This window comes from Pleurodeles waltl, chromosome 9, assembly GCF_031143425.1.
Source record: "Pleurodeles waltl isolate 20211129_DDA chromosome 9, aPleWal1.hap1.20221129, whole genome shotgun sequence".
Lineage (NCBI taxonomy): Eukaryota > Metazoa > Chordata > Amphibia > Caudata > Salamandridae > Pleurodeles > Pleurodeles waltl.
Genome location: NC_090448.1, coordinates 776,277,283 through 776,300,892, shown reverse-complemented (window position 1 = coordinate 776,300,892; position 23,610 = coordinate 776,277,283). Strand labels below are relative to the sequence as shown.

General features: G+C 44.7%; 1 protein-coding gene across 2 annotated transcripts in view; it reads right to left on the bottom strand.

Moving 5' to 3' along the window:
• Positions 1 to 23,610, bottom strand: part of DPP3 (dipeptidyl peptidase 3) — a 402,067-nt gene that overhangs the window by 87,651 nt on the left and 290,806 nt on the right. For both annotated transcript variants that reach the window (XM_069207968.1, XM_069207967.1), the window contains exons 14-15: positions 17,177 to 17,301; positions 16,552 to 16,672 (exon numbers count right to left, since the gene is read on the bottom strand). In XM_069207968.1, the coding sequence (XP_069064069.1) occupies positions 16,552 to 16,672; positions 17,177 to 17,301 (246 nt within the window). The remainder of the gene's footprint in view (positions 1 to 16,551; positions 16,673 to 17,176; positions 17,302 to 23,610) is intronic.

The following is a 23,610-nucleotide window of genomic DNA, read 5'->3' as shown; positions in this document are numbered from 1 at the left end:
TGAGAATGTGTCCTTCATGGTGACCGAGGGTGTACACTGCCCTTAATGCCCGGCTGCTTGCGAAACTAATATTCTGATGTTTTTCTTCGGTCCTACTGCCACAGTAATCAGGCTTGTGTGCAGTGGGCAAAGCCTGCCCCTAGTAACGCAAGAACCAGAGACTTTTCTGCGACTTGAGGAGCACAAATCATAACCTCATAGTGGGCATAGGACTAGTGTCCATGCCTGGGATATGATACAAGGCAGTGGTATCAGAGTACTGAGTTAATGTTAATCATTAGTGAGCCCAGACTTTTTTTTTGTCATGAAGAGTGTGGTCTACTGATCTCTTTCATATAATGCTCTGCTGCTATGTTACCTCCATATCCTTGCACTGACATTCTTTGTGTATGTGTTGAGTGAGAGTGTGTGGAGCACATGTATGTTAGTAGGACTGTGTATGTGGTGACAGTCAGAGTACTGGGACCAGGGGGATCCCTTATGTATACTTTATAATGCTGCGTAAGCATGGCACAAGATGGACTGTGGGTACATCTTCCCCCTACAATGGAAAGGTATTGGCAGCATTCCAGTGGCTGGGGGGGGGGTGGATGGGGGGAGACACTGGAGTGAAGGAGTATGGAGACAAGGCACACCTTAAAAATTTAATTATGACTTGTTAAGCAAGGGCCTGTGGATTAGATCGTACTGAACATCGCCATTTGGTAGATGGGAGGGGTGAGGGATGGGACTGCAGTTTGGTTTACAAGGTGAGGAGGTTTATGGGAGGGCCTGCCCTTTTGTCTGTCCGTGATTGTTTCAGAAAGGCTGAAAACCACCAGGTTCATAGACCTTTGCTACCTGCTGAGAGAACCCTCTTGTTTAACAAAAGCTGTGTCTGAGGAGTAGCCAGAAGGTTCTACATGACCAAGGAAGGCAGTGCGCCACAGAGTACATGAAGGACAGCTCTGTTATCAGGGTTGGGTTCTCTCTTACAGTCAGCCTTCCAGAGTTTTGGGGACAGCACTGGAACTTTGCATTTTCTGCTGGAGAAGCTGAGGGCCTACCTAGAAGCTTGCTCGATTGCTGAAAGGCTGAAGAAGTCTGCCTGGACCTGCAAGAAGAGAGACTCACCAAAAGGAGAAGCCCAGCATGACATCAGCAGCAACCTGTGTGTAGAAGGGGTCTCCCTGATCTCCCTTAATTGTTCTAAATAATGAACCACATCAAGTGTCATATGAAAATTCAAGTTTTGAGAATGACCAGCTTGCTTGCCATTACTGAAAGACTGATGCTGTGAAAATCCAAATCCAACTGCTCTGTCAAACGCCAAAGTGAGCACCCCGATTGATCTGGAAGCTACAGCTGCCAAAGTCATCGATGAGGTTCGGAGTGGCCCAGAGACTGTACCTACCAAACTAGCATGTAATGTACACCCAGCCTACAGCAGCCACCACTGCAGACGGACCAGCTGCTGCAAGGTGCCACCATGGCGGACTCACAAAAATCTTCAAGTTCCAAGTGAGGCTGCTGGCAAACCCCATACAGCTAATAAACCACTGCTACTGGAGCAGAATTCCACCACACTTCCATCCCACACCTGCCCAGACTGTATCTTCCAGACTCTGGTAACTGTGGGGCTTCAAAACTGTGTGAGATTCAGAGACTGAATAGAACAAAGATTTTTTTATGTATATGATTGTAAACAGGATTTCAACCATATGTTACATTTTCTTAACTGTGCTGTGTTTTATTCAGGTAATCCGTGTGTTTGAGGTACTTTCTTATTGTTTAAAAGATAAACAGTCGGCTGGACAATACATAATTATGTCTATTGGTTGCCTGCTGACTTCTGAGTTCATTTTCCACGTTACCTCCCTGAAAAGCCTTTGAAGTCACCTCCATTACCCTGACAGTCAAGTGCGGGAAGAATGTACTTGGCCCAGTTTGCAGTGCCACAGTAGGATGGACCCCAGGACACCAGTGGCAAACAACCTCAACCACCATGGTAAGGGTCCTTTAACCTTGAATGTCCCGTAGCCATCTCTTTAGATGAAATGGGGTCTGAAATTTCCTGGAATCTGCACACCACAGCAGAGGTAAATTGGAAAAGAGTACTTTCTTTTGTGATTGGTCACCTTTGGTGTTTGGATTGACAAATCGGTGAGTGGGTGAATTTTGTAGTTTGCAGCATGGCCTTTGCAGTTGTTATGACTGTGATGCACCACAGTTGGTGTGGGACCTGTAAGGTTGAAAACTGCCTTTACTGAGAGCAACCTACTACTTTTTAGGACTGTCTTCTATCTGAAGAATCTGATGTGTGACAAATGATTTGGTAGTTTCAGTATCAACCATAATTATCTGTCGAGCTTCACGAGCATGTTTACTGAAGAGGGCAGCATCAAAAAGAATGGCAGGGTTCTTTGCCTCTCCCTTGAATCCAAATGAACTGTGGTTAAACCAACTGTGGCGGCGTAGGACTTCCACATTTGTCTAACATTAGCATTGGTACGTTCACTGATGCATTTATAAATACTGTTAATGTAAGTTTGCCTTTCTTTCATAAAGTATTTCACTTGGGGATCTTTGATTACAGGAACCTACCAAGGATTGGGGCATTATCATTGCATAATCGCCTATTGTATTGTCTAAGGATCGCTACAGCACTGGCAATTTTAATGGATGTGGTCACAAACATATTGACTCTCTTGCCCCTGTCATGTTCATCCCTTTTTTATTTCACAGTCTATTGATCAGAGATAAAGGACTCCTAGTCCTACACTATGCAGCAACTGAAATGGTAGTTGTCAAGTTTAGCATAAACCGATTACATTTTTCCCTAATATTGTCCACCAAGGCAAAAGCCTTGATGGGATTTTATAATCTGCTACTGAAATAAAATTAGAAGCAGGACTTCTGTGCGGATAGCAAGCCAACTCAATATTGTTAGAAGCTCACCCCAAGACGCTTGGGAATTTGCAGAGTCTTTGGGGTCAGGCTTTGAGACCCATTCATCTGGGGCCAGAGAGTCATTCCCACTCATCCTGACAGATTCAGTTCGCATCTGCAGGAGTGGTGTGAATGAAGTCATCTTTCTGATGAACAGGCAGAGGTACGTGGTTGCAGAGACATAAGCACATCAATTTGTCATGTGGATGCAGACTGTAGCAGATGTGGAAGTAAAGAAGTTGATGATCCTGTTTGAGACTCCCGTGCAAACAAAGCCTCAATCACTTACTTAAGTGAGTCCAGAAAATCAGCAGGGATGTGACCCATGTGAGGCATTCTAACTATGAGAGCTGATAATTAGGGCTGATTATGTGCCCTTAAGGAGGAATACTATGTATCTACTAGATTAATGTGGATAATCCCTGTGTAAAGGGGAATCGGATGTTATGAAAGTCAAGATTTTCAACACTTTTCCTTAACAAGAACCAAAGCAAGCAGCTTTCTTTTGTTAGAGGAATGAGGCACTCTTTGCCTGGATGAGAATCTCTTGGTACTATTGTATTTCAAAGTAAAACAGGGTATGCTCTGTCCTTCAAAGTTGTGGAAGAAAAAGAAAGAATTCTAGCAATGCGGTGGTTTGGGATGAGGGTGAAGTTGTAGATCAGATCTTTTCATTGCCAGATGTTGCGCATGATTTAAAGATAAACTTCTGTTTGACAGGGCCCGGGGCCTGAAACTACCTCTCCCAGCTATCTTTGTGGCAGGAAGCTGCCCCTTTGTTTCTTGAACGCCCGGAGGCACATAACGTTGGATTTTGGGCCCGCTGCACGGGACACACTATGACAGGGGCCAGGGGGGCTGGCACTACCTCTCACAGTCAATCAATCAATCCCAAAAATTTGTAGAGAGCGCTACTCACCCGTGAGGGTCTCAAGGTGCTGGGGGTGGGGAGTCAAGGGGGGGGGTGCAGGGAGGGTCATTGATCGAACAACCATGTCTTGAGGTTCTTTCTGAAGACCAGGAGGTCTTTGGTTTTGCGAAGGTCGGTTGGGAGGGAGTTCCAGGTTTTGGGGGCGAGGTAGGAGAAGGACCTGCCTCCTGTGGTGGTGCGTTGGATGGGGGGGGACTGTGGCTAGGGCGAGGTCGGATGATCGGAGGTTGCATGTGGAAGTTCACTCTTTCATTGAGGTAGGTTGGGCCAGTGTTGTGGAGGGATTTGTGTGTGTGGATGAGGATCTTGAAAGTGATTCTCTTGTCTATGGGGAGCCAGTGAAGGGATTTGAGGTGTGGTGAGATTCGTTCGTGGCCGGGGAGGCCAAGGACGAGGCATGCGGCTGTGTTCTGGATTCCCTGGAGTTTGCGTTTGAGTGTGGTGCCGGCGTAGAGGGCGTTACCGTAGTCCAGTCTGCTGCTGATGAGTGCGTGGGTGACTGTCTTCCTGGTTTCTGGGGGAATCCATTTGAAGGATTTTAGAGTGCGGAGTGTGTAGAAGCAGGAGGAGGTTAGAGCATTGATTTGCTGTGTCATGGAGAGGGAGGGGTCTAGGATGATGCCGAGGTTGCGTGCGTGGTTTGCGGGGTGGGTGCGGGGCCTACCGCCCACCAGGAGTCCCATGTGGTTTTGTTGGGGCCGAAGATGATGATCTCGGTTTTGTTTGAGTTGAGCTTGAGGTGGTTAGTGGTCATCCAGTTGGCTGTGTCGAGGAGAGCAGCGTTTAGGTTGGTTTTGGCAGTGGTATGGTTGCGGGTGAGGGGAGGTTGAGTTGGGTGTCATCTGCATAGGACAGGATAGTGATTCCGTGTGCTCGGAGGATGTTGGCTAGGGGGATCATGTAGATGTTGAAGAGTGTGGGGCTGAGGGAGGACCCTTGGGGGACTCCGCAGGTGATCTTGGTAGTGTTGGAGTGGAAGGGTGGAAGGCGGACAAAGCTATCTTTGCAGTAGGAAGCCACCCCTGTCGTTTCTTCCACGCTCGGAGGCTCAAAGTTGCATTTTGGGCCCGCTGCGTGGGACACACTGTGTCAGGGGCCTGAAACTATCTCTACCAGATATCCTTGCGGCAGGAAGCTGCCCCGGTCGTTTCTTCTGCGCCCAGAGGTGCATAAAGTTGGATTTTGGGCCCTCTGCGCGGGACACACTGACGGGGGCCTGAAACTACCTCTCCGAGCTACCTTTGCGGCATGAAGCCGCCCCTATCGTTTCTTCTGCGCCCGGAGGTGCATAATGAAAATGTCACTTACCCAGTGTACATCTGTTCGTGGCATCAGTCGCAGTAGATTCGCATGTTCTGCAATAGCTCGCCATCTGGTGTTGGGCCGGAGTGTTACAAGTTGTTTTTGTTCGAAGAAGTCTTTCGAGTCACGGGACCGAGTGACTCCTCCTTTTGTCTCCATTGCGCATGGGCGTCGACTCCATCTTCGATTGTTTTTCCCCGCAGAGGGTGAGGTAGGAGTTGAATTGTAGTAATAGTGCCCATGCAATGGAGTGACTAAGTATGCACCTATTTAAGGTTGAGATGATACATATATAAATAATTGAAGGTAACTTCCAAACTGCTACAGGCTCCCGGGGAGGCGGGTGGGCACATGCGAATCTACTGCGACTGATGCCACGAACAGATGTACACTGGGTAAGTGACATTTTCAGTTCGATGGCATCTGTCGCTGTAGATACGCATGTTCTGCATAGACTAGTAAGCAGTTATTTCCCCAAAAAGCGGTGGATCAGCCTGTAGGAGTGGAAGTAGTCTGAAATAATGTTCTTAATACGGCTTGACCTACTGTGGCTTGTTGTGCGGATAACACGTCTACACAGTAGTGCTTGGTGAATGTGTGAGGCGTAGACCATGTGGCTGCCTTACATATTTCTTGCATTGGGATGTTTCCTAGAAAGGCCATGGTAGCACCTTTCTTTCTGGTTGAATGTGCCCTTGGTGTAATGGGCAGCTGTCGTTTAGCTTTAAGGTAGCAGATTTGGATGCATTTAACTATCCATCTGGCTATACCTTGTTTTGAAATTGGGTTTCCTGCATGAGGTTTTTGAAATGCAATAAAGAGTTGTTTAGTCTTTCTGATGTTTTTTGTTCTGTCAATGTAATACATCAATGCTCTTTTGACATCTAATGTATGTAGTGCCCTTTCAGCTACGGTATCTGGCTGTGGAAAGAACACTGGAAGTTCCACTGTTTGATTTAGATGGAACGGTGAAATAACCTTTGGCAAAAATTTAGGATTGGTCCTTAGGACGACTTTATTTTTGTGTAGTTGTATAAAAGGTTCCTGTATTGTAAACGCCTGAATCTCGCTTACTCTTCTTAGGGAAGTAATGGCGATGAGAAATGCCACCTTCCAGGTTAGGAACTGTATGTCGCAGGAGTGCATGGGTTCAAAAGGTGGACCCATAAGTCTAGTTAGGACAACATTTAGGTTCCATGAAGGAACAGGTGGTGTTCTTGGTGGTATAATTCTCCTAAGGCCCTCCATGAATGCTTTAATGACTGGTATCTTATATAGGGAAGTTGAATAGGTAGTCTGCAGGTATGCAGATATTGCTGCAAGGTGTATTTTAATGGAAGAGAAAGCTAGGTTAGATTTTTGTAAGTGAAGCAAGTAACCCACTACATGTTCTGGAGTTGTGTGTAATGGTTGTATTTGATTAATATGGCAGTAGCAAACAAACCTCTTCCATTTACTTGCATAGCAGTGCCTGGTGGATGGCCTTCTGGCTTGTTTTATGACTTCCATACATTCTTGGGTAAGTTGTAAGTGCCCGAATTCTAGGATTTCAGGAGCCAGATTGCTAGATTCAGCGATGCTGGATCTGGGTGTCTGATCTTTTGGTTGTGCTGTGTCAACAGATCTGGCCTGTTGGGCAATTTGATGCAGGGTACCACTGATAGGTCTAGCAGCGTTGTGTACCAGGGTTGCCTTGCCCAAGTTGGTGCTATCAATATGAGTTTGAGTTTGCTTTGACTGAGTTTGTTTACCAGGTAAGGAAGGAGAGGGAGAGGAGGAAAAGCGTAAGCAAATATCCCTGACCAGTTCATCCATAGGGCATTGCCTTGGGATTGTTCGTGTGGGTATCTGGATGCGAAGTTTTGGCATTTTGCGTTCTCCCTTGTCGCAAACAAGTCTATCTGAGGTGTTCCCCAGAGTTTGAAATAAGTGTTCAGAATTTGGGGGTGAATTTCCCATTCGTGGACCTGTTGGTGATCTCGAGAGAGATTGTCTGCGAGTTGATTTTGGATCCCTGGTATAAACTGTGCTATTAGGCGAATTTGGTTGTGAATTGCCCAATGCCAAATCTTTTGTGCTAGCAGGCTTAACTGCGTGGAGTGCGTCCCCCCCTGCTTGTTTAGATAATACATTGTTGTCATGTTGTCTGTTTTGACGAGAATGTATTTGTGAACTATTATTGGTTGGAAAGCTTTTAGTGCTTGAAAAACTGCTAGAAGTTCTAGGTGATTGATATGCAGTTTTGTTTGATGTACGTTCCATTGTCCTTGTATGCTGTGTTGATCGAGGTGTGCTCCCCACCCTGTCATGGAAGCATCTGTTGTTATTACGTATTGTGGTACTGGGTCTTGGAAAGGCCGCCCCTTGTTTAAATTTATGTTGTTCCACCACAGGAGCGAGAGGTAAGTTTGGCGGTCTATTAACACCAGATCTAGAAGGTGACCCTGTGCTTGAGACCACTGCGATGCTAGGCATTGTTGTAAGGGCCTCATGTGCAGTCTTGCGTTTGGGACAATGGCTATGCATGAAGACATCATGCCTAGGAGTTGTAATACCATCTTTGCCTGTATCTTTTGTGTTGGATACATGCGTTGTATGATGGTGTTGAAATTTAGAATTCTTTGTGGACTTGGAGTGGCTACTCCCTTTGATGTGTCTATTATGGCTCCTAGGTATTGTTGTACCTTGCGCGGCAGAATGTTGGATTTTGTAAAGTTGACGGTGAACCCGAGTTTGAAGAGGGTTTGTATGATCTGATTTGTGTGATTTGAGCACTGTATGAACGAATGGGCCTTGATTAGCCAGTCGTCCAAATATGGGAACACATGTATTTGCTGCCTTCTTATGTGTGCAGCGACTACCGCTAGACATTTGGTAAAGACTCTTGGTGCGGTTGTTAATCCGAAAGGCAGTACCTTGAATTGGTAATGTATTCCTTTGAATACAAACCTTAGGTATTTCCTGTGCGATGGGTGTATTGGTATATGGAAATAAGCATCCTTGAGGTCTAAAGTTGCCATGTAGTCGAGTAGTTTTAGCAATGGCAATACTTCTTGTAGTGTGACCATGTGGAAGTGGTCTGATTTGATGAAAGTGTTCACTACTCTGAGGTCTAGGATTGGTCTCAGCGTTTTGTCCTTCTTTGGTATCAGAAAGTACAGTGAGTAAACTCCTGTGTTTATTTGTGTGTTTGGCACTAATTCGATTGCATTCTTTTGCAATAGTGCCTGCACTTCTATCTCCAGGAGATTGGAATGGTGTGTTGTTAAATTTTGTGCTTTTGGTGGTATGTTCGGAGGGAATTGTAGAAATTCTATGCAATAACCATGTTGGATAATTGCTAGAACCCAAGTGTCTGTAGTGATTTCCTCCCATGCTTTGTAAAAATGACCTATTCTTCCCCCCACTGGTGTTGTGTGGAGGGGGTGAGTGACATGTGAGTCACTGTTTAGTAGCAGGGGTTTTGGGGCTTTGAAATCTTCCTCTATTTCTAGGGAATTGCCCTCCTCTATATTGTCCCCGAAAACCTCCTCTATACTGTCCCTGGTAACTGGACGGTGTGGCTTGTGAGGTGCTGGCTTGCGTGCTTTGACCCCGAAACCCCCCTCGAAAGGGCGTTTTACGGAATGTGCTGTAATTCCCTCTGCTCTGCGGGGAATAGAGTGCGCCCATGGCTTTGGCAGTGTCCGTATCTTTTTTGAGTTTCTCAATCGCTGTGTCCACTTCTGGACCGAACAGTTCTTTTTCATTAAAGGGCATATTGAGAACTGCTTGTTGAATCTCTGGTTTAAATCCAGACGTTCGGAGCCATGCATGCCTTCTGATAGTTACAGATGTATTAATTGTCCGTGCAGCTGTATCTGCAGCGTCCATGGAGGAGCGGATCTGGTTGTTGGAGATGGCCTGTCCCTCCTCAACCACTTGTTTTGCCCTATTTTGTAAGTCCTTGGGCAGATGGTCAATGAGATGTTGCATCTCGTCCCAGTGGGCTCTGTCATAGCGCGCAAGTAGTGCCTGGGAGTTCGCGATGCGCCACTGGTTTGCAGCTTGTGCTGCGACTCTTTTACCAGCTGCATCGAACTTGCGGCTTTCTTTATCTGGGGGTGGTGCATCTCCAGATGTGTGAGAGTTGGCCCTTTTCCTAGCTGCTCCTACAACGACAGAGTCTGGTGGCAGCTGTGTAGTGATGAAAACCGGGTCTGTAGGAGGCGCCTTATACTTTTTTTCCACCCTTGGTGTGATGGCCCTACTTTTGACCGGCTCCTTAAAGATGTCTTTTGCGTGCCGGAGCATACCAGGGAGCATAGGCAGGCTTTGGTATGAGCTGTGGGTGGTGGAGAGTGTGTTGAATAAAAAATCATCCTCGACTTGTTCTGAGTGGAGGCTCACGTTGTGAAATTGTGCTGCTCTAGCCACCACTTGAGAATATGCGGTGCTGTCTTCTGGTGGAGATGGCTTCGTAGGGTATGCCTCCGGACTGTTATCTGACACTGGGGCGTCGTATAGGTCCCATGCGTCCTGATCTTGGTCACCCTGGCTCATGGTGGTGTGAGCTGGAGTTTGTGCTGGTGAGACGTTAATCACGGGCGGAGGAGAGGGTGGTGGGGTAACTTTTCACCACTTTTGGTTGTGGTGTCTGTTCAGTCTGGAACTCCAACCTTCTCTTTCTCCTAATGGGGGGAAGGGTGCTTATTTTTCCTGTCCCCTGCTGTATGAAGATACGCTTTTGCGTATGGTCCACATCAGTTGTTTGTAGCTCTTCCTCAAACCTATGCTTCTGCATTTGGGAGGTTAGCGAGTGCTCTTCTGTATAAGAGCCTGAAGCTGGGTCGCTTGCAGTTTGTTTCGGCATCGAAACCCTGTCTGCGTGTTTTTTCGGCTCCGAGGTGACTTTTTTCTTTTTCGGGGCCGAAACTTCTCGGCGTCGATCTGTTTCGGTGCCGCTGTCTCGGCGTCGAGCCGTGTCGACACCGGCATCTCGGTGTCGAGGCTTGTCTCCAGCACTTTCTCGGTCCCGAGAAGGCTGCGTGCCGGTGTCTCGACCGGAGTCGGACGATCTCGGCACTGCTTGGGCCTTTTTCGGTGCCGACGGTCGGTCACCGAATTTATGGGTGGAGCCATGGCCGGATGGCAGTGGCGTCCCCTGGGCCTTGTAAATGTTTCTCTGTGTGGTTTTCAACGTCTTACTCACGGTTTGTGTATCGTCGAATCCTTCGGAGTCTGAGTCTTGGATCGAAAAGGTACCTTCCTCTTCCTGTTCCTCGAACTCCCGTTGGGCTGTCGGTGCGGACGCCATCTGAAGTCTTCTGGCTCGACGGTCTCGGAGTGTTTTTCGGGACCGGAACGCACGACAGGCCTCGCAGGTGTCTTCGCTGTGCTCAGGTGACAGGCACAGGTTGCAGACCAAGTGTTGGTCTGTGTAGGGGTATTTATTGTGGCATTTGGGGCAGAAACGGAACGGGGTCCGTTCCATCGGCGTTCTTCAGCACGCGGTCGGGCCGACCAGGCCCCGACGGGGGATCGAAAAACTACCCCGAAGGGCACCGGAGCTCTTCGATCTTCGATGCGGTGTGGAACCTAAGTACGCCGATCCCGAACGCAACAATACCGACGAAAATCTTCCGAAATTAGCTATCTTTCCGTTCCGAAACTCGGAGCGACAGGAACACGTCCGAACCCGATGGCGGAAAAAAAACAATCGAAGATGGAGTCGACGCCCATGCGCAATGGAGACAAAAGGAGGAGTCACTCGGTCCCGTGACTCGAAAGACTTCTTCGAACAAAAACAACTTGTAACACTCCGGCCCAACACCAGATGGCGAGCTATTGCAGAACATGCGTATCTACAGCGACAGATGCCATCGAACAGATGGATTTTGGGCCTGGTCGGAGACCGGGCCAAGAGCAGGCCCGTCTGCGTCCGTCAGCAGCCAGACAAGGCCGGGCTGGGCCCAATCTCTTATTTCTTAGTTCTGGATATTTCTCCGCCCAGATTACAGATAACTTACACTAGTTTTCACCTCTCTGTTTGCAGACTTGGTAGCCCTGATGGGGAAGCGTAAAGGCGCCCATGGGGTGGTGGACGTACGATCAGGGGACCCCGGGTCTAAATTGATAACTAGCTATCTTACCTCCGTGATGGGTTCAATTGAATCGGAGATAGGGAGGGTAGAAGCCAGTCTGGGAAAAACTTTAGAGAACCTGGAATAAAGCGAGATACAAGAGATAGCTCCCTCTGCAAAGTCTCTTGCGACTAAGCTAGGGAACCCATGTGTCATATTGGACCAGGACCTCTCAATCGAGCCTATTTCCCTTACAGTCTCCGAAAGTCCCCCTTTAAAAAGGAGAAGACAGTTGCCTCCCCCCCCCCAATGTTATAAGCCCCCCCCCTTTCCAGCTCCGCTTTTTGTAAAGTCCACTTTACCTGGGAAGGATCTAATAGAAACAGAGAGTGGAAAGGGAAGGCCACAATTAAAGACATCTAGGCTACCGGGGTGCAGGCTGGTAATAAGAAGCCACCTATTATCTCTAATGATCGTCTTAGTCAGTACGACAATTATTTTAATGATATAAGGCAATTATGCTCCTAGGTTTAAAAAAAAAAAAGTGGAATCTTTAGAATGAAAAAGGTAATGTCCTATTACTGGCAAGGAAAATGCCAGCCAAGCCACCACTACTGAGGGGAAAATCCCAGTCTGACTCTGCCGAGCCTACATATTCACTAGACCCAGCTGTTTCTTTAGATCAAAGGAGGAGATTAAATCATGTGCAGGACCCCACTTCAAGGACTTTGAGTCCTGTAATTATAGGTAATTCCATAAATTTACCACATCAGCAGAGGGTGGACAAGTATGTGGCCTGTAAAGGCCTGACACAGGTTTCCCCCACTGTGTCTAAGTGCCCAAGCATCTTATCTGAGGATTCTGTTGGCATGTGCCCCATATATCTTAATTTTGGAAAATGCTCCTATATTAGGTTTGTCACATTCTGAGTCCCACACTTCACTGTTAAACAAAGTTATGCATTGGGTCGGAAAGGATTCAGGGTGGTGGATAGACTTCTCCAGGGAAATTCTAACTGTGAGGAGGGTTCCATGGATTCACGTATCTAGCAAGGCCTCACAAGGGGACTGCATAGTTATACATTTTAGGAACCCACAGTTAATTAATACTTTGTACCATCATTTTTTTACTTCAGTGTTAGATCTAGGATCTATCAGAGTACAATGACTGCCATTTTTTATTAGTATTTCCTCACAGGCCCAGCTGCCCTGTTTCACTGACCTAGATAAAAAGAAACCTTGTTACCCTTGTGAGTCTAAGTCTTCTGATAGCCTCTTACCATTATCCAACAGTTTTGAGCCTTTGAACTCTCTTGAGCAATTGGATTGACCACTAGTAACTGGAAGTCCCTTAGGAGGAAATCCGAAGACAGACATACCACACTTGCCTAATTTGCAGTCTGTCGGAACATTGAATACTTCTGATGTGGCAGCCCCAGGGATTATCTCATGGAACGTGGCAGGATTAAAGACTAAACTGGATAATTCAGATTGGTTTAAAATAGTGTTTTAAAATTCTTATATTTGTTGTCAAGAGACTTGGCTCATAGACCCCCCCCATATATTTATGGCTTAACTACTTATTGCGTTCCTGCAATTAAGTCTCCCTCGGGAAGGGCTAAGGGGGGGCATGGTCACATTTGTATCTGTATTGGCAAAGGGGGTAGATGTGCGTGACATGGATATAACCCCACATTACCTGGTTCTTCTTCTTAAACTAACTGAGTTGTATGATGTGTTGTTGATCAACTACTTTAATAATGTTTTTGAGCCGTCAGATACTAGCGTGATCGACAACCTTGAGATCAGGCTACATAAGGTACTGAATGGGAGTAAGAAAGATCTTCAGCTTATTTGGGCCGGTGATTTTAATGGTCATTTGTGTGAACCAGAATTTTTAGATTGCTGTGGGCTGCTTGATGAATATGATCGTCCCGTGCAGCATTTCAAACACTCCCCTTACGGGAATGCGCTCAACTGAATGATGGCTGCTAATTCTTTGCTCTTTCCAACACCAGAGGTTGAGGGGGTTCCAACGTTTATGGGGGGAAATGCTCACACCACAATTGATTTTATTGTCTACTCTAGAGAGCTTATCCCCTTTGTTGGTAAGTTTAGGGTGATGTTAACCTGTATGAGTGATCATAACCCTTTAATTCTAGAAACAAGACTGGGTCTGGATACGGACTCTAGGGTGGCGAAACACTAGCCAGTACTGAAGCTTTCTGCCCAGAAAGGGTTTGACTATTAGGTGGAAAAAAATTGATAAGTATAGGTTTTTTTGGGGGGGGAGATTTGATGATGAACAAAAGGGAAGAGGTCATGATTGCATTGGGGGACGACATGCCTACCTATAAAATTGTTGAGGCGTTTTCTGCCTTGACAAGTTATATGGCTAACAAACTCCAGCGTTCAAGTACTAGTAAGGATAGAGGACCTCGCTGGTTCAACCATGCTAGGTACCTCTTCCCTTAAAGATTTAAAGAAGATAACCAACTCTTTCCCACAAAATCAATATGCTATTAAAGCTGCAAAAAGGACATATAAGTCCATTCTTGTTGCTAGGACGAATGAACTGAGGGAGATCGCCTGGGATAAGCTTATCTGAGCAAGCAATAAGAAAGATACGAAGGCTTTTTGGCAAGTGGTCAACTCTGCCCCATTGAATGATAAGGATAAAACTATAATAGACACTTATTTCATCTCAAGCTTGGATGGACCATTTTTCCAAAATTATTATAACAGCGAATAATGTCTCTCAGGAAGGAATGAATTGTCCCATGGCAGTGAGAAATGCCTTGGTAGGTGAGGCCTCTTGTAATACAATAGAAGTAGCCGATGTAATACAGGCTATTCAAGACTGCCCGTCTGATAAAGCTCCTGGCCAAGATAGAATCACAGCTGACATACATAAAACGCTGCCAGAATTCTGGGGACCATTGCTTACTAATGTTTTGAGATCTGCTATGACGGGTCCCTTAGTAGACACTTGGAGAGAAGCTATTATTGTGCCAGGGGTAAGGCTGACCCACAATGCTATAGCCCAATCTCCCTCTTAGACAGTTCGGTCAAGATATTAGATCAAGTGATTTTAAATAAATTTGAAAAATGGGCTACAGAGACTAATTGTCTGTCAAAGGTACAGTATGGGTTCTGTCCAGGACTAGGTACAGTTGAACAAACTCTTAATTTGACCTTGATAGTTCAAAAATACACAAAGGCAAAAAAGGCTGTGAACAATTAGCCTTCATGGATCTGTCCTGTGCCTTTGACACAGTTGACAGATCGAATTGTGGACTGTCATGTTAAAAATTTTAAAATGGGGTGGATAAAGATATAATTTTCCTACTTAGTAGGCTCCATGCCTGTACTTCGGCACAGGTTCGTTATACTCAGGAGGGTGATTTAACAGAAAAATGTGCTTCTTTAAAGGGGGTAAGACAAGGATATGTGTTGGCCCCCTTTCTCTTCCTTCTCTATATAAATGGGTTGGAAAACTTTTTATGGGTTAAGGGGAAGGACTTGCCACTCATTAATATCTACCCAATTCCAGTTTCACTTTATGGGGACAATGCTGTACTTATTTCAAGGACAGCAAATGGTCTTCACATTTTATTAAATGCTTTTAATATGTTTATGGGAAACCTTGGTCTTAAAATTAACAGAACATTTGTGATGAAGAGCGGACCAAAATTATCAAAAAGTAAACAATTTGTCCTCGAAGGTATAGAAATACTTAAGGTTCCCAATTTTACTTATTTGGGGGTCCCAATTGATGTGGATTTTAATTGGAAATTTTTAGTTTGCGTTCGTGTATTGCAATTTCAAAAAGCCATCAATGCTCTTTTTAGATTTTCTAAACATTTGGGGAACAAACTTGTTAAAGAGATGTTGACTGTTTATAAAAGCAAATGCTCTTCTATTGCATCATTTGGAGCAGGAGTATGGGGGTCACAATGATTGCTCAAGTCTCCAGGTAATTGAAAATACGTTTTTAAGGTTATTAGCAGTCCCACAATCCACCCCAACAGTGTTTTGTCATGAAGAAGTAGGATTGAGGGGCATATCAGATTATATAAAACTCCAACCTGTATTGTTATGGCTAAAAATTGTATCAGACCCTGAAGCCCATCTGTGCAGATCAGTGAACAAGGATTGTTTGTCACTGTCACGGTCAATGGACATACCCTGGCTTAGATATGTTCATTCCACAGTTCTCAGTCTTGGGGCAGGGGAGTATTTTCTTGCCCCGACTCTTTGGCAGGACGGGATATTAAAAGGATCAAGGAGATCTATTGGCATTCAATTTATGATCCAAAATTAACCACTGATACAGCCAGGGAGCAGGAGAGGTTGCCGTTACAGCAATTACATTCTATGTTATATTTGGATATTATTAGCTCTGAGCGGCATAGGTTTTTACTTACTAGGTGACATCTCAATACTATAAACTACCTAGCAGCATTCCCCACCCGAGGCACTTGGTTTAAGAAACGTCCGTCATGCTGTTGTGATGGTAAACCAGTCCAAAGCACTTTGCACCTTGTCCTTTTCTGTACCTTGTATATTGCACCTAGAAGAAGGTTTTTACGCCCAATATTTTGTCCATGGGCATTAGATCTAGTTACCTTGCTTTTTTTATCTATAACATTCGGAAATGAAGAGATAATACAGGCTGTGTTAAATCTTATATATGCTGCTTTTCGTATCCGTAATTCTTATTAACTTTGTTATTTATTGTATGTATGAGGAACATGTATGTATATATTTGATGTCTTTTATGTTTTTTTTATCTGAACCGAATAAAGTATTTGATGAAGATGGCAAATTTCTTAGTCTTTGTAAAAAAAAAAAAAAAACATATCTCTGTTCTTGCTAATGGGAGTCTATGATACCCAAGCTTTTTACCATATAAATCTGCAGGAAAAATCTTCGCGGCATAGGCCCAGGGATTACGGTGATGGAAGTCTCACAGGTAGGAGAGATGAAATCTCGGTGGCTGCAATTCAGTTTTTACAATGACACACACACACACATTCTCGTGCGCGCGCACACACACATTATCACACACAACACAAATGTACACATGTGACAGGAAATATTTCAAGCATTTGACGCAACTAAAGATTCGGTCCTGCAGAAATAAAACTAACTACACATTATAAATACAATGTATTAACAAGGGGCATCTGAAAAATAAGGCTTGTGTACTCTTTTAGGAAGAAACGGGACTACAGACAACTATGAATAGCTAATCAAGTAGATAACAGTGTTGTTCAGTGACACATGGAAGGTACAGAGAGCCAGTTCTGACATATACTCTCCTCACCTGCCTCCATTTCTTAGTCTCTGGAGTATAGAACTCCAGCCCCAGGAGTCCAGCCCGCACCATGTTCAGCCAGTTCACATAGATTACATCTTCAGCCGCAACTCCCTCCAAGCCAAAGATTCTATTGAAAACAATAGATAAAGCAGGGAGGTTAAGAATTGGAGGTATGTTTTCAGGGGGAGAAAAGAAAGGAGAAGGCAACAAAGCAAAGATGTCAAGCGATTGCCCTGCCTTGAAATGGGTACAGGATGGTGTTGAAGGTCGTCAGCAGCAGTGATTTCTGGATCGTTGAAGCAGATGGAAACAGAACTGCATATCATAACACAGCACTATCTACAAATACTTGCAGTTTTATTAATAACTCATCATATATAAGAATCGCTTTGTCCCAATCAACATGCTTATGGCTCCCGCAGGCATCTATATAAAAGAATCACAGGTATTATAAAAAAGAAAAAAAATATATCAAACTTAGGACCCCAATAAACTAAACAAAACACCAACATACTAATCTAAATTGCTCTGTACAAACATTGGAAGCACCCTGAATTCTAGACCAAACCCTCCAAACCAGTCCCAAAAGCATGACATACTCATTAGAATGTCACATGTGAATTTGGCTTACTTCAACACAGCCTTGTTGAAACACAGATAAAGTCCAACACACTCTGCTCGACATTCTTCATATGCAGAAGCAATGGTAGAGAATTTGCTGTCCCATGTCTCATTCCCTTTGTACCACGTCCGAATCTGCAGAGCAACAGAGAAAATCAGAAAATAACTAAAGTCCACAAATAACAAAAACAGTGTCAAACAAAAGCAATGCCTCTAGATGTGATGGTAAAAGTTCAGATATAATTCAAAATCAAAACAAAAAGATAATGACAAAGGGTAGAGTGAAGACAAACAACTGAAGAGAAATGGATGAAAAAAACATACTGAAGAGTGAGAAATTACAGTCCTCATTAATGCTAACAGTGGCAAGCAGATGGTGATGGAAGGGGAAAAAGTGCCCTTTATCGAAGTTTCTGAAGGGGTCAAAGACAAATCAAAGGGCAAAATGAGTGTTTGGAAGTACCAGCAGGAAAAGAGGCACTAAGGGCATGAGATTGATCCTCAGCTCTGGCAAGGTGAGATCCAGATTACAATGTTCACATTAGCCCTGGCCTGGCCTGCCTCTCTAGCAAGTAACAGACCCAAGAGTAATTCTGAACTAATTGAGGCTGCTGAATGCACTGCATAAGGAAATGCCTCCTTGGCATGGTTACCCCCGGACTTTTTGCCTTTGCTGATGCCAAGTTATGATTTGAAAGTGAGCTCAGGACTGCTAACCAGGCCCCAGCACCAGTGTTCTTTCCCTAAACTGTACCTTTGTCTCCACAATTGGCACAACCCTGACACCCAGATAAGTCCCTTGTAACTGGTACCCCTGGTACCAAGGGCCCTGATGCCAGGGAAGGTCTCTAAGGGCTGCAGCATGTCTTATGCCACCCTGGGGACCCCTCACTCAGCATATGCACCTTGCTTGCCAGCTTGTGTGTGCTGGTGGGGAGAAAATGACTAAGTCGACATGGCACTCCCCTCAGGGTGCCATGCCAACCTCACCCTGCCTATGGTATAGATAAGTCACCCCTCTAGCAGGCCTTACAGCCCTAAGGCAGGGTGCACTATACCGCAGGTGAGGGCATAGGTGCATGAGCACTATGCCCCTACAGTTTCTAAGCAAAACCTTAGACATTGTAAGTGCAGGGTAGCCATAAGAGTATATGGTCTGGGAGTCTGTCAAACACGAACTCCACAGCACCATAATGGCTACACTGAAAACTGGGAAGTTTGGTATCTTCTCAGCAAAATAAATGCACACTGATGCCAGTGTACATTTTATTGTGAATTACACCCAGAGGGCATCTTAGAGATGCCCCCTGAAAACATACCCGACTTCCAGTGTGGGCTGACTAGTTTTACCAGCCTTCAAAACACCAGACATGTTGCTGGCCACATGGGGAGAGTGCCTTTGTCACTCTGTGGCCATGGACAAAGCCTGTACTGGGTGGAGGTGCTTCTCACCTCCCCCTACAGGAACTGTAACACCTGGCGGTGAGCCTTAAAGGCTCACCCCCCCTTTGTCACAGCGCCACAGGGCATCCCAGCTAGTGGAGATACCCGCCCCTCTGGCCACTGCCCCCACTTTTGGCAGCAAAGCCAGAGGAGATAATGAGAAAAACAAGGAGGAGTCACTGGCCAGTCAGGACAACCCCTAAGTTGTCCTGAGCTGATGTGACTCTGACTTTTAGAAATCCTCCATCTTGCAGATGGAGGACTCCCCCAATAGCATTAGGGATGTGACCCCCCCCCACCCCACCGGAAGGAGGCACAAAGAGGGTGTAGCCACCCTCAGGGCTAGTAGCCACTGGCTACTATCCTCCCAGACCTAAACACACCCCTAAATTGAGTATTTAGGGGCTCCCAGAACCAAGGAAGATAGATTCCTGCAACCTGAAGACGAAGAAGGACTGCTGACCTGAAGCCCTGCAGAGAAGACGGAGACACCAACTGCTTTGGCCCCAGCCCTACCGGCCTGTCTCCCCACTTCGAGAAAAACTGCAACAGCGACGCGTCCCCCAGGGTCCAGCGACATCTGAAGCCTCAGAGGACTACCCTGCATCTAAAAGGACCAAGAAGCTCCTGAGGAAAGCGGCCCTGTTCATCAAGACTGCAACTTTGCAACAAAGAAACAACTTTTAAAGACCACACATTTCCCGCCGGAAGCGTGAGACTTTCCACTCTGCACCCGACACCCTCGGCTCGACCTGCGGAAAACTAACTCTACAGGGAGGACTCCCCGGCGGCTGCGAGACCGTGAGTAGCCAGAGTTGACCCCCCCTGACCCCCCACAGTGACGTCTGCAGAGGGAATCCAGAGGCTCCCCCTGACCGCGACTGCCTGCTTCAAAGAACCCGACGCCTGGGAAACACACTGCACCCGCAGCCCCCAGGACCTGAAGGATCCGAACTCCAGTGCAGGTGCGAACCCCAGGCGGCCCTCTTCCTAGCCCAGGTGGTGGCTACCCCAAGGAGCCCCCCCTTGCCTGCATCGCTGAAGAGACCCCCGGGTCTCCCCACTGAATCCTATTGTGAACCCGACGCCTGTTTGTCCTCTGCACCCGGTCGCCCCTGTGCCGCTGAGGGTGTACTTTCTGTGCCTGCTTGTGTCCCCCCCGGTACCCTACAAAACCCCCCTGGTCTGCCCTCCAAAGTCGGGAGTACTTACCTGCTGGCAGACTGGAACCGGGGCACCCCTATTTCCATTGAAGCCTATATGTTTTGGGCACCACTTTGACCTCTGCACCTGACCGGCCCTGAGCTGCTGGTGTGGTAACTTTGGGGTTGCCTTGAACCCCCAACGGTGGGCTGCCTTGAACCCCCAACGGTGGGCTACCTCGAACCCAACTTCGAACCCTGTAAGTGTTGTGCTTACCTGTGAAACTAACAAATACTTACCTCCCCCAGGAACTGTTGATTTTTGCACTGTGTCCATTTTTTAAATAGCTTATTTCCATTTTTGCCAAAACTGTACATGCTATAGTGGTGATTCAAAGTTCCTAAGATACCTGAGTGAAATACCTTTCATTTAAAGTATTGTTTGTAAATCTTGCACCTGTGGTTCTTAAAATAAACTAAGAAAATATATTTTTCTATATAAAAACCTATTGGTCTGGAATTGACTGAGTGTGTGTTCCTCATTTATTTCCGGTGTGTGTGTACAACAAATGCTTAACACTACCCTCTGATAAACCTACTGTCGACCCCACTACCACAAAATAGAGCATTAGAATTATCTCTTTTTGCCACTATCTTACCTCCAAGGGAACCCTTGGACTCTGTGCATGCTATTTCTTACTTTGTAATAGTACATACAGAGCCAACTTCCTACACACTGTAAATGTTTTGAGAACTTTGGTACTAAGCTTTGAGATTTTTTGAATGGTCTGAAGGGTGTACGCATGGAAAGGGTTCGTCCCACAAGGCCATCCATCCTAGAAATTACTATCCATCATTCCACATTTTTCCTGCCATGCCATATAGGGTGCGGACTTCATGGCCTGTTTCTACTTTCCTAGTCCATTGATTTTTCACCTTCTTGTTTAACTCGTTCTCACTCTACACAATGGTAGTCGGACCCCTTGTTGGATGATCCCTAATAGAGGTCAGGGACAAAGCAAGGTTTCAGCATGGCACCTAATGCACCTTCAGAGAGAAGAGAATGTGGAGAGAGGACCCATGAGCAACAGCACTTAAATCTTCTAGATCTCACTGGAAACACAGACCATACAGGAGATCTATCATTTGTGGTTGGATCATGCTAAAGCCAGTCGATGGAGGCCACCTCTTATAGCAATTCAAAGCTATCTGTTGATAAGTCAAGATGCAAAGATCTGTCAACCTGAGAGGGCTCCTTGTTTTTCTTAGATACCAATTGCTAGCTACTCTGACATCATGTTGCGCACTACAAATACTAAGTTACAAAAAGAAAAGATGGAGAAGAGCTTTAATAGTATTGCCTGAAAGGCTTATCTAGGTTCCTAAGTAAGCTATGTATGCTTCATGCATCCTACCCTCGAAAGTTGGTGCTTATATACTTTACGTTTTTCAGTGTTCTGTCTGGCTTCCCAACAAGAAGTTTGATTACATGTACCTACGTTAACCAAATATCAGAAATGAGCCTTTAGTCTGAAATTAAGTATCTTCAGTTTATGGGTAAAGATTTGTTTGCCATTAACCAATGTTTTGAGCATTACACATATTTTGGGGACCACAACATGGGATAACTGAAGAATTTACATGCTACACTTCTGGAACTTCGAGTTGTAGCCTGATCCAAGATCTACACATGAACATCATAGGCACAAAGCTGGAATAAGAGTGAGTGGTCGGGATGGAATATCAAAAGAGATGGCTGAATGAATTGTCTATGATAATGGAGGCACCCAGTAAGAGACTAGGTTTAGGTATAAACACTGACCTGGTGAACACCGGCTGGCAAAACATTCAACCAACTGGAAGACTGAGACAAGGAAGATAGAGTGTATAGTCTGCTATGACCACTAAGTCGTTGATATGGCAGTCATGGTAAAGTCTTCTACTAAAATATTGTCAACGAGAGACCTCATGTTGCAAAAAACTCATGAACTATAACAAAGTTCTTGGAAGTAGTGCTGGAGATTAGAGGTAGTGATTAGAGCTTTCACTAAGGGGGGGGATGCATAACTGTATTTAAAACTTAGTTACTTTAATGTCTATCACTGAAACCAGACAACAACTTGGTAGGCCAATTTTCACAGGACTACTGGTAGTCTGCTGGGACCAGCATTCACTCTTCTGCCACGTTTCTGGTAAAAAAAATTAATCATTGGCTTCCAACTCAAGTAAATGAATAATACTAAAGGTGTGTTCACTTACTGATCCATCATTGATCAACCGGCATCTATAACATATAAATAAGAGAGGCAGAGGAGGGTGTAGGCAGAACTTGTTAGCCTATTAGTTTGTATTATATTCATAGATAGGGTTCTGACAGTCTTTTATCCAAGTACCAAACCCATTGGGTCCTATCCTGTGTACTATTGGTGTGGAATCCAACATATTGGCCCTTTGCTCACAGACTGCTTGGGTGAGTAGATGGTTTTGCCCATGGAGTGCTCAGTTAATATGTTGAATTTGTTTTAAAGTGACAACAAAATTCAACCTATGGTTGTTTAACTCCCTAAATGAGCAAACTGACCAACTAGGTCTGAAGCTCCAGCTACAGTTGTGCAAAGCAGGTATCAAGGAATGAAAATAGTCTATTATAAATTAGCAGATAAGTAAAAAAAAAAAAAAAAATCTGGCAAAATGCAAAGTAGCACTTCACTACCAATCATGGTTAACTAACTTGGAATTTCAAAGGACAGAATAACACACTGTCAAGACACTATTTCTAATAAGGGGATTTAGCAAATTTGCAAGTGCCGAGATGGGTCCTAATCACAAAAGCAAAGTAATCACAACAAATATTTACCAATCCAAATTAGAGACATTGTGGTGAAACGTAACAGTTTATACAAGTAGAAATATTGATTTTACCCAGGTATGACACAATTAATAGTACATATTTAATTAGAATAAGGAGCACAGGAAAAATTAATAGAGATGGGTATTGTATAAGCATGTACAGGGATGTTGGCTATTCAGGACCTGTTTTAGGCTGGTGTTTTAGTAAAGAGTTGTGAGGTGAGTAATGCAGACATGTCAAGATTGTACGAGGAGAACCAACAAGAACACAGAAGAGAAAAATCAAGACAAGCAGAGTATTAAACTCAAGAGAACATAGCTTCCGTGTGCTTTCTCTAATTCTATCTAGTTATAGGTGTAGCCTTAATGGTAAAAAAAATTCAAAGGTAAAACAAGAGAACTGCAAGTACACAAAGGAAAGGACAAAGCAAAATAATTGATAAAGGAGGTATTAAATAAAGGAAAAAATCTGGAAAGAACCAATCGACAAAACATCATCAAAAAGCACCAAATAAAAAGTAAGAAATTTAAAGTATTAAGTCAAAACAATGCACATAAAATTGCAGAAAGCACAAAATGGAAATTAGATTGAACTAAAGAAAAAATGAATTAAAAGGTAAACTAATGTGACTTCTAGGTGGAAAACAAGATTAAACAAATTACATAATTATAGTAAAGTAAAAATAAAACAAAAGGAAATTAAAAAGCAAATTGCACAAGCACAATTACCAGAATGCTACAGAGAGAAAAACACACATTAAAGCAAAAAACAGCCTTAACTAAAAAGATAACAAAAAAGAAAATGAGTAAGAAAATCACATCAGTGTAGCAAGAACACAGAAACCTAAGGAAACACATAAATCGAGTCTTAAAATAAGGAAAGGAAAATAGATGAATGATGTGCTCGAAAGCAAATAAGCAAACCTAACATAAAATGTCTACTTAACTGTTACCACCAGTTCTCCATTATGGCTATCTTCATTACATTCTTAAACATTAGATTAATCAT